The sequence below is a fragment of the Oncorhynchus nerka genome, linkage group LG18, assembly GCF_034236695.1.
Source record: "Oncorhynchus nerka isolate Pitt River linkage group LG18, Oner_Uvic_2.0, whole genome shotgun sequence".
Taxonomy (NCBI): Eukaryota; Metazoa; Chordata; class Actinopteri; order Salmoniformes; family Salmonidae; genus Oncorhynchus; species Oncorhynchus nerka.
The window spans coordinates 15,935,135-15,947,905 of record NC_088413.1 but is presented as its reverse complement, the minus strand read 5'-3'; the positions used below and the strand labels follow the sequence as shown (position 1 = coordinate 15,947,905).

The window sequence follows — 12,771 nt, the reverse complement described above, 5'->3', positions numbered from 1 at the left end:
CAGTGTTGTCATTGATGGGTTATATCTGATGTTGTGTCTGATGTTACAGACCTACAGTGTTGTCAGAGATGGGGTATATCTGCTGTTGTTTCTGATGTTACAGACCTACAGTGTTGTCAGAGATGGGTTATATCTGCTGTTGTGTCTGATGTTAGAGACCTACAGTGTTGTCAGAGATGGGTTATATCTGCTGTTGTGTCTGATGTTACAGACCTACAGTGTTGTCAGAGATGGGTTATATCTGCTGTTGTTTCTGATGTTACAGACCTACAGTGTTGTCAGAGATGGGTTATATCTGCTGTTGTGTCTGATATTAGAGACCTACAGTGTTGTCAGAGATGGGTTATATCTGCTGTTGTGTCTGATATTAGAGACCTACAGTGTTGTCAGAGATGGGTTATATCTGCTGTTGTTTCTGATGTTACAGACCTACAGTGTTGTCAGAGATGGGTTATATCTGCTGTTGTTTCTGATGTTATAGGTGACAGATGTTACAGACCTTCAGTGTTGTCAGAGATGGGTTATATCTGCTGTTGTTTCTGATGTTACAGACCTACAGTGTTATCAGAGATGGGTTATATCTGCTGTTGTGTCTGATGTTACAGACCTACAGTGTTGTCATTGATGGGTTATATCTGATGTTGTGTCTGATGTTACAGACCTACAGTGTTGTCAGAGATGGGGTATATCTGCTGTTGTTTCTGATGTTACAGACCTACAGTGTTGTCAGAGATGGGTTATATCTGCTGTTGTGTCTGATATTAGAGACCTACAGTGTTGTCAGAGATGGGTTATATCTGCTGTTGTGTCTGATGTTACAGACCTACAGTGTTGTCAGAGATGGGTTATATCTGCTGTTGTTTCTGATGTTACAGACCTACAGTGTTGTCAGAGATGGGTTATATCTGCTGTTGTGTCTGATGTTACAGACCTACAGTGTTGTCAGAGATGGGTTATATCTGCTGTTGTTTCTGATGTTACAGACCTACAGTGTTGTCAGAGATGGGTTATATCTGCTGTTGTTTCTGATGTTACAGACCTACAGTGTTGTCAGAGATGGGTTATATCTGCTGTTGTGTCTGATGTTACAGACCTACAGTGTTGTCAGAGATGGGTTATATCTGCTGTTGTGTCTGATGTTACAGACCTACAGTGTTGTCAGAGATGGGTTATATCTGCTGTTGTGTCTGATGTTACAGACCTACAGTGTTATCAGAGATGGGTTATATCTGATGTTGTGTCTGATGTTACAGACCTACAGTGTTGTCAGAGATGGGTTATATCTGCTGTTGTGTCTGATGTTACAGACCTACAGTGTTGTCAGAGATGGGTTATATCTGCTGTTGTGTCTGATGTTACAGACCTACAGTGTTGTCAGAGATGGGTTATATCTGCTGTTGTGTCTGATGTTACAGACCTACAGTGTTGTCAGAGATGGGTTATATCTGCTGTTGTTTCTGTTGTTATAGCTGACAGATGATGTATCTTGATTACTGTCTATTGAGTTATTGGTTGACATGGATCTTTATCTTAATTCAAAAGCCAACTTTTACCTTTTTTTCCCTTGATGTCCTGATCATACATTTAACTTGCCCTGCTTCTCACTCTGTCTGCTCTCTCTGCTCTCTCTGCCCTCTCTGTTGCTGTCTCCCCCTATCCTCCTCTCCCTTCTACCCCCCCAGCTCCCTGAGGCGGTGTGTGTGTACCTGTTGGCGTTGTTTGAGCAGTACGTGGAGAAGGGTCTTCAGTTTGTGTGGAAGCGTTGTGTCCAGGCCATGGGCCAGGTGGACATCAGTAAGGTCACTACCCTCTGCTGCCTGTTGGAGGCGCTGCTGCTGGGAGACGGAAGACCAGACCTCAAGATGGTAGGCTAAATGTTACTAGAGTGCAGCATGACCACAACCACATGTTAACCAGTCATTATACACATCTTTAAACTGGGTGGTTCGAGCCCTGAAAGCTGATTGGCTGACAGACGTGGTATATCAGACCGTATACCACAAGTATGACAAAACATAGATTTTTTACTTCTCTAATTACGTTGTCGACCAGTTTATAATAGCAATAAGGCACCTCGGGGGTTTGTGGTATATGGCCAATATAGCACGTGTGTGTGTGTGTGTGTGTGTGTGTGTGTGTGTGTGTGTGTTCTAGGAAGCTAAGCACCTGAACAGTGTGTTGTGTCAGACGTTTGTGTTCTGCTACCTGTGGTCTGTGGGGGGTAACCTGACTGACAGCCACTGGGATGCCTTCGACAGCTTCGTCAGACAACAGTTTGAAGACAATAATGATGCCAAGGTTAGTAGGGCCTTCATCACCATCGCTATAATCATCATCATAGTCAGAATAATTATACTAATAATAATTATCATTGTCATCATTTGTAGTCAGAATTATAATAATCATCATTATTGTCAGAATTATAATCATCATCATTATAGTCAGAATTATAATCATCATCATCATAGTCAGAATTATAATCATCATCATCATAGTCAGAATTATAATCATCATCGTCATAGTCAGAATTATAATCATCATCATCATAGTCAGAATTATAATCATCATCATAGTCAGAATTATAATCATCATCATCATAGTCAGAATTGTAATCATCATCATCATAGTCAGAATTATAATCATCATCATCATAGTCAGAATTATAATCATCATCATAGTCAGAATTATAATCATCATCATAGTCAGAATTGTAATCATCATCATCATAGTCAGAATTGTAATCATCATCATCATAGTCAGAATTATAATCATCATCATCATAGTCAGAATTATAATCATCATCATCATAGTCAGAATTATAATCATCATCATCATAGTCAGAATTATAATCATCATCATCATAGTCAGAATTATAATCATCATCATCATCATAGTCAGAATTATAATCATCATCATAGTCAGAATTATAATCATCATCATTATAGTCAGAATTATAATCATCATCATCATCATAGTCAGAATTATAATCAACATCATAGTCAGAATTATAATCATCATCATCATAGTCAGAATTATAATCATCATCATCATCATAGTCAGAATTATAATCATCATCATCATAGTCAGAATTATAATCATCATCATCATCATAGTCAGAATTATAATCATCATCATCATAGTCAGAATTATAATCATCATCATAGTCAGAATTATAATCATCATCATCATCATAGTCAGAATTATAATCATCATCATCATAGTCAGAATTATAATCATCATCATCATCATAGTCAGAATTATAATCATCATCATCATCATAGTCAGAATTATAATCATCATCATCATAGTCAGAATTATAATCATCATCATCATAGTCAGAATTATAATCATCATCATCATCATAGTCAGAATTATAATCATCATCATCATAGTCAGAATTATAATCATCATCATCATAGTCAGAATTATAATCATCATCATCATAGTCAGAATTATAATCATCATCATCATCATAGTCAGAATTATAATCATCATCATCATAGTCAGAATTATAATCAACATCATAGTCAGAATTATAATCATCATCGTCATAGTCAGAATTGTAATCATCATCATCATAGTCAGAATTATAATCATCATCATCATAGTCAGAATTATAATCATCATCATAGTCAGAATTATAATCATCATCATTATAGTCAGAATTATAATCATCATCATAGTCAGAATTATAATCATCATCATTATAGTCAGAATTATAATCATCATCATCATAGTCAGAATTATCATCATCATCATCATAGTCAGAATTATCATCATCTTCATCATTATAGTCAGAATTATAATCATCATCATAGTCAGAATTATAATCATCATCATAGTCAGAATTATCATCATCTTCATTATAGTCAGAATTATCATCATCATCATCATTATAGTTAGAATTATAATCATCATCATCATAGTCAGAATTATAATCATCTACAGCATGCCATGCTTATCACACACACAGGGGGAGAGAGACACACTATATACTGTTTTCTTTTCCATACCATCAGAAGACTGCATAAAAAAATAAAACTGCATTTCCAGACAGGTTCAAAGCTTTATCTATTACCAGAGTCCAACTTAACCTGCCCTGACTGCCATACATATTACTGAAGGCCAACACTCCTCGCCAGGTGCTAGCTAGTATTAGCATGCTACAGAGGTGTAACTGGGGAATGGGGATTCTGTCCTGTTTTCTCCTAAGGTTAGATGTTTTTATCTGAAACTCCATGGGCAAGAACTAGGACCAGACCCTTTCTGCCTGGCTAGAATTTTCTCTTTCAAGCCGAACTGAACTCGAGAACCAACTTCTCGACATTAGTCAAAACATTTATTTTGATTTCCACAATGCCACTTGCCCACTACCACAGGATAAACAGCTGCCCACTACCCCTGGATAAACAGCTGCCCACTACCACAGTATAAACAGCTGCCCACTACCACAGGATAAACAGCTGTCCACTACCACAGGATAAACAGCTGCCCACTACCACAGGATAAACAGCTGTCCACTACCACAGGATAAACAGCTGCCCACTACCACAGGATAAACAGCTGTCCACTACCACAGGATAAACAGCTGCCCACTACCACAGGATAAACAGCTGTGGTGATTATGGTCTATCCATTGATACAGCAGAACACTTAAATGTAAATGTAATACAGCAGAACACAGTGAGACAGTCCTGCCCAGTAGCACAGGATAAACAGCTGTGGTGATTATGGTCTATCCATTGATACATTTACATTTAAGTCATTTAGCAGACACTCTTATCCAGAGCGACTTACAAATTGGTGCGTTCACCTTAAGACATCCAGTGGAACAGCCACTTTACAATAGTGCATCTAAATCTTTTAAGGGGGGTGAGAAGGATTACTTTATCCTATCCTAGGTATTCCTGAAAGAGGTGGGGTTTCAGGTGTCTCCGGAAGGTGGTGATTGACTCCGCTGTCCTGGCGTCGTGTTAGGCAAGCACCATGGTCTTGTAGATGTATTGATAAATATATCCTACTGCACCCACCACCTGAGCTAGATGTATTGATAAATGTCCTACTGCATCAAACACCTGAGCTAGATGTATTGATACATGTCCTACTGCACCAAACACCTTAAGTAGATGTATTGATAAATATCCTACTGCACCAAACACCTTAGGTAGATGTATTGGTAAATTTCCTACTGCACCCACCACCTGAGCTAGATGTATTGATAAATGTCCTACTGCATCAAACACCTGAGCTAGATGTATTGATAAATGTCCTACTGCACCAAACACCTTAAGTAGATGTATTGGTAAATATATCCTACTGCATCAAACACCTGAGCTAGATGTATTGATACATGTCCTACTGCACCAAACACCTTAAGTAGATGTATTGATAAATATCCTACTGCACCAAACACCTTAGGTAGATGTATTGGTAAATTTCCTACTGCACCCACCACCTGAGCTAGATGTATTGATAAATGTCCTACTGCATCAAACACCTGAGCTAGATGTATTGATAAATGTCCTACTGCACCAAACACCTTAAGTAGATGTATTGATAAATGTCCTACTGCACCAAACACCTTAAGTAGATGTATTGGTAAATATATCCTACTGCACCAAACACCTTAGGTAGATGTATTGAAAAAAATCCTACTGCATCAAACACCTGAGCTAGATATATTGATAAAAGTCCTACTGCACCAAACACCTTAAGTAGATGTATTGATAAATATCCTACTGCACCAAACACCTTAGGTAGATGTATTGATACATATCCTACTGCACCAAACACCTGAGCTAGATGTATTGATAAATGTCCTACTGCACCCACCACCTGAGCTAGATGTATTGATAAATGTCCTACTGCATCAAACACCTGAGCTAGATGTATTGATAAATGTCCTACTGCATCAAACACCTTAAGTAGATGTATTGGTAAATATATCCTACTGCATCAAACACCTGAGCTAGATGTATTGATAAATGTCCTACTGCACCAAACACCTTAAGTAGATGTATTGATAAATATCCTACTGCACCAAACACCTTAGGTAGATGTATTGATAAATATCCTACTGCACCAAACACCTGAGCTAGATGTATTGATAAATGTCCTACTGCACCAAACACCTTAGGTAGATGTATTGATAAATATCCTACTGCACCAAACACCTTAGGTAGATGTATTGGTAAATATCCTACTGCACCAAACACCTTAAGTAGATGTATTGATAAATATCCTACTGCACCAAACACCTTAGGTAGATGTATTGATACATATCCTACTGCACCAAACACCTGAGCTAGATGTATTGATAAATGTCCTACTCCATCAAACACCTGAGCTAGATGTATTGATAAAAGTCCTACTGCATCAAACACCTGAGCTAGATGTGTTGATAAGTGTCCTACTGCACCCACCACCTGAGCTATATGTATTGATACATGTCCTACTGCATCAAACACCTGAGCTAGATGTATTGATAAATGTCCTACTGCATCAAACACCTGAGCTAGATGTATTGATAAATATCCTACTGCACCCAACACCTGAGCTAGATGTATTGATAAATATCCTACTGCACCCAACACCTGAGCTAGATGTATTGATAAATATCCTACTGCACCCAACACCTGAGCTAGATGTATTGATAAATATCCTACTGCACCCACCACCTGAGCTAGATGTATTGATAAATGTCCTACTGCACCAAACACCTTAGGTAGATGTATTGAGAAAAATCCTACTGCACCCACCACCTGAGCTAGATGTAAACTTCCGCGACTAAATGCTCCTTTGCAAAAACGTCTAAATGAATGACAGATTTCTTGAGTTATCTTAAATTCATTCTGACTCTTTTTTAGGAAGTGATACTGGCTTTGTTCCTATGGTGTCTCTTGGGGGACAAACATCAGTAACTGCCACATCAATCCACACCTCCAAGACTGACATTTTTCTTCATAAGCAACAGATAAACACTTGCTGAATCGGTGCGTTCAGTCACTCGTTAAGTCCCCTGAAAGGGTTTAAAATCAAATAGAGGCCGTACCTGTGGAATCAATTCAATCTGTAGACTACTACCAATTATGAACATCTGATGAAGACTGCTACCAATTATGAACATCTGACGAATACTGCTACCAATTATCAACATCTGACGAAGACTGCTTCCAATTATGAACATCTGACAAAGACTGCTACCAATTATGAACATCTGATGAAGACTGCTACCAATTATCAACATCTGACGAAGACTGCTTCCAATTATGAACATCTGACGAAGACTGCTACCAATTATGAACATCTGACGAAGACTGCTACCAATTATGAACATCTGACGAAGACTGCTACCAATTATAAGTGTATTCAGTTGTTTTTATCAATTTGAAATATGCAACAAAAACATGTGCTGTAAAGGCATGCCATTTTAGTAGATGGATATGAACATATTGAAATGAACATCTCTAAAGGTATCGGTAGGAAAACCCCTGTCTGTCCCCTCAGAAATAAGGACAGCAGGTGAACGAGGCTGGAAGAGAACTTTCAATGTATTTCATCATGCCATCAATGGAGACTATGGCTGCCTTTGGTTGGTATCACAGTAATGATATCCAATAGGAACTCTCTACTTTCCTGTTCTGGAAGTGTCCCCTGGGTTGTAACAGTGTAATGATGGATAGAATGTTGTATTCCTTGAGTGAGTCCGTGGACGAGTAGAATATGCATCATTTACCTGTTAGTGGAGTGAGAGAGTGTGAGGGAGAAAGGGTGAAGGCTGAATGTGTTATGGTCCATAACTAACAGAGATGATTTGTCCTGGAGGATCTAAACATGCATGCACACACACGACCAGACACCAACACAAGGCTGGTGAAGTCTAACTCTGGGGATAACTCATGTGAGGCGACTGTCGCTCTGTCTTCTGTGGAGTTAGGGGCCATTCTGTGGAGTTAGAGGCCATTATGTACCCATTCACATTCATGTCTACTGTGGAGTTATGGGCCATTATGGACACATTAATATTCCTGTCTACTGTGGAGTTATGGGCCAAAATGGACACATTATTATGCATGTCTACTGTGGAGTTAGGGCCATTATGTACCAGTTAATGGTCATGTCTACTGTGGAGTTAGGGGCCATTATGTACCCATTGACATTCCTATCTACTGTGGAGTTAGTGGCCAGCATGTACCCATTCACATTCCTATCTACTGTGGAGTTAGGGGCCATTATGTACCAGTTAATGGTCATGTCTACTGTGGAGTTAGGGGCCATTATGTACCCATTCACATTCCTATCTACTGTGGAGTTATGGGCCATTATGTACCCATTCACATTCCTATCTACTGTGGAGTTAGGGGCCATTATGTACCAGTTAATAGTAATGTCTACTGTGGAGTTAGGGGCCATTATGTACCCATTCACATTCCTATCTACTGTGGAGTTAGGGGGCATTGTGTACACATTAATATTCCTGACTACTGTGGAGTTAGGGGCCATTATGTACACATTAATATTCCTGACTACTGTGGAGTTAGGGGCCATTATGTACACATTCATATTCCTGACTACTGTGGAGTTAGGGGCCATTGTGTACACATTCATATCCCTGTGTGTGTAATGATATGTGTGCCAGTTTCCGTGCCCGCTAGCCCTGGAGTTGGTGGCTGGCTCTCGCTGACAGTAAACAAACCACACGCACCCACTCACCTCCAACAGCAGGACACCAAGTCCAGGGGGACAAACACAGCGCACAAACTCTCACACACTGCGGGGGGCACAGGCTTCTCCAGGCATCAGTTACCTTAACATAGAGACACACAGGCCTGCACCTTTTAATGGCGTTCTGACCACCAAACTGTTTCATCCTGACATGGATTTGTCTACCTGCTTCCATCATGACATTTCCCGTGTTAGAATATATGAAACATTATTATTACCAACCCTGTTAGATCTGTATGACTTAGGGACAGTAAATACTATCAACCCTGTTAGATCTGTATGACTTATGGACAGTAAATACTATCAACCCTGTTAGATCTGTATGACTTATGGACAGTAAATACTATCAACCCTGTTAGATCTGTATGACTTAGGGACAGTAAATACTATCATCCCTGTTAGATCTGTATGACTTAGGGACAGTAAATACTATCAACCCTGTTAGATCTGTATGACTTAGGGACAGTAAATACTATCATCCCTGATAGATCTGTATGACTTAGTAAATACTATCAACCCTGTTAGATCTGTATGACTTAGGGACAGTAAATACTATCATCCCTGTTAGATCTGTATGACTTAGGGACAGTAAATACTATCAACCCTGTTAGATCTGTATGACTTAGGGACAGTAAATACTATCAACCCTGTTAGATCTGTATGACTTAGGGACAGTAAATACTATCATCCCTGATAGATCTGTATGACTTAGTAAATACTATCAACCCTGTTAGATCTGTATGACTTAGGGACAGTAAATACTATCATCCCTGTTAGATCTGTATGACTTAGTAAATACTATCAACCCTGTTAGATCTGTATGACTTAGGGACAGTAAATACTATCAACCCTGTTAGATCTGTATGACTTAGTAAATACTATCATCCCTGTTAGATCTGTATGACTTAGGGACAGTAAATACTATCAACCCTGTTAGATCTGTATGACTTAGTAAATACTATCATCCCTGTTAGATCTGTATGACTTAGTAAATACTATCAACCCTGTTAGATCTGTATGACTTAGTAAATACTATCAACCCTGTTAGATCTGTATGACTTATGGACAGTAAATACTATCAACCCTGTTAGATCTGTATGACTTATGGACAGTAAATACTATCAACCCTGTTAGATCTGTATGACTTAGGGACAGTAAATACTATCATCCCTGTTAGATCTGTATGACTTAGGGACAGTAAATACTATCAACCCTGTTAGATCTGTATGACTTAGGGACAGTAAATACTATCATCCCTGATAGATCTGTATGACTTAGTAAATACTATCAACCCTGTTAGATCTGTATGACTTAGGGACAGTAAATACTATCATCCCTGTTAGATCTGTATGACTTAGGGACAGTAAATACTATCAACCCTGTTAGATCTGTATGACTTAGGGACAGTAAATACTATCAACCCTGTTAGATCTGTATGACTTAGGGACAGTAAATACTATCATCCCTGTTAGATCTGTATGACTTAGTAAATACTATCAACCCTGTTAGATCTGTATGACTTAGGGACAGTAAATACTATCATCCCTGTTAGATCTGTATGACTTAGTAAATACTATCAACCCTGTTAGATCTGTATGACTTAGGGACAGTAAATACTATCAACCCTGTTAGATCTGTATGACTTAGTAAATACTATCATCCCTGTTAGATCTGTATGACTTAGGGACAGTAAATACTATCAACCCTGTTAGATCTGTATGACTTAGTAAATACTATCATCCCTGTTAGATCTGTATGACTTAGTAAATACTATCAACCCTGTTAGATCTGTATGACTTAGTAAATACTATCAACCCTGTTAGATCTGTATGACTTAGTAAATACTATCAACCCTGTTAGATCTGTATGACTTAGGGACAGTAAATACTATCATCCCTGTTAGATCTGTATGACTTAGGGACAGTAAATACTATCATCCCTGTTAGATCTGTATGACTTAGTAAATACTATCAACCCTGTTAGATCTGTATGACTTAGGGACAGTAAATACTATCAACCCTGTTAGATCTGTATGACTTAGGGACAGTAAATACTATCAACCCTGTTAGATCTGTATGACTTAGGGACAGTAAATACTATCAACCCTGTTAGATCTGTATGACTTAGGGACAGTAAATACTATCATCCCTGTTAGATCTGTATGACTTAGTAAATACTATCAACCCTGTTAGATCTGTATGACTTAGGGACAGTAAATACTATCATCCCTGTTAGATCTGTATGACTTAGTAAATACTATCAACCCTGTTAGATCTGTATGACTTAGGGACAGTAAATACTATCAACCCTGTTAGATCTGTATGACTTAGTAAATACTATCAACCCTGTTAGATCTGTATGACTTAGGGACAGTAAATACTATCAACCCTGTTAGATCTGTATGACTTAGGGACAGTAAATACTATCATCCCTGTTAGATCTGTATGACTTAGTAAATACTATCAACCCTGTTAGATCTGTATGACTTAGGGACAGTAAATACTATCAACCCTGTTAGATCTGTATGACTTAGTGACTGTTAGAGTAAATACTATCAACCCTGTTAGATCTGTATGACTTAGGGACAGTAAATACTATCAACCCTGTTAGATCTGTATGACTTAGGGACAGTAAATACTATCATCCCTGTTAGATCTGTATGACTTAGGGACAGTAAATACTATCAACCCTGTTAGATCTGTATGACTTAGGGACAGTAAATACTATCAACCCTGTTAGATCTGTATGAATTAGGGACAGTAAATACTATCAACCCTGTTAGATCTGTATGACTTAGGGACAGTAAATACTATCAACCCTGTTAGATCTGTATGACTTAGGGACAGTAAATACTATCAACCCTGTTAGATCTGTATGACTTAGGGACAGTAAATACTATCAACCCTGTTAGATCTGTATGACTTAGGGACAGTAAATACTATCAACCCTGTTAGATCTGTATGACTTAGGGACAGTAAATACTATCAACCCTGTTAGATCTGTATGACTGTTAGATCTGTTAGGACAGTAAATACTATCAACCCTGTTAGATCTGTATGACTTAGGGACAGTAAATACTATCAACCCTGTTAGATCTGTATGACTTAGGGACAGTAAATACTATCAACCCTGTTAGATCTGTATGACTTAGGACAGTAAATACTATCAACCCTGTTAGATCTGTATGACTTAGGGACAGTAAATACTATCAACCCTGTTAGATCTGTATGACTTAGGGACAGTAAATACTATCAACCCTGTTAGATCTGTATGACTTAGACAGTAAATACTATCAACCCTGTTAGATCTGTATGACTTAGGGACAGTAAATACTATCAACCCTGTTAGATCTGTATGACTTAGTAAATACTATCATCCCTGTTAGATCTGACTTAGTAAATACTATCAACCCTGTTAGATCTGTATGACTTAGGGACAGTAAATACTATCAACCCTGTTAGATCTGTATGACTTAGGGACAGTAAATACTATCATCCCTGTTAGATCTGTATGACTTAGGGACAGTAAATACTATCAACCCTGTTAGATCTGTATGACTTATGGACAGTAAATACTATCAATCCCTGTTAGATCTGTATGACTTAGGGACAGTAAATACTATCAACCCTGTTAGATCTGTATGACTTAGGGACAGTAAATACTATCAACCCTGTTAGATCTGTATGACTTAGGGACAGTAAATACTATCAACCCTGTTAGATCTGTATGACTTAGGGACAGTAAATACTATCAACCCTGTTAGATCTGTATGACTTAGGGACAGTAAATACTATCAACCCTGTTAGATCTGTATGACTTAGGGACAGTAAATACTATCAACCCTGTTAGATCTGTATGACTTAGGGACAGTAAATACTATCAACCCTGTTAGATCTGTATGACTTAGGGACAGTAAATACTATCATCCCTGTTAGATCTGTATGACTTAGGGACAGTAAATACTATCAACCCTGTTAGATCTGTATGACTTAGGGACAGTAAATACTATCAACCCTGTTAGATCTGTATGACTTAGGGACAGTAAAT

General features: G+C 38.3%; 1 protein-coding gene across 1 annotated transcript in view; it reads left to right on the top strand.

Annotated features, from left to right (window-relative positions):
- The first annotated feature begins 1,707 nt into the window (after positions 1-1,707).
- Positions 1,708-12,771, top strand: part of LOC135562001 (dynein axonemal heavy chain 6-like) — a 32,168-nt gene continuing 21,104 nt past the window's right edge. The window contains exons 1-2 of the mRNA XM_065004534.1: positions 1,708-1,865; positions 2,155-2,298. Coding sequence (XP_064860606.1) covers positions 1,776-1,865; positions 2,155-2,298 — 234 coding nt within the window. The 5' untranslated portion in view covers positions 1,708-1,775. The remainder of the gene's footprint in view (positions 1,866-2,154; positions 2,299-12,771) is intronic.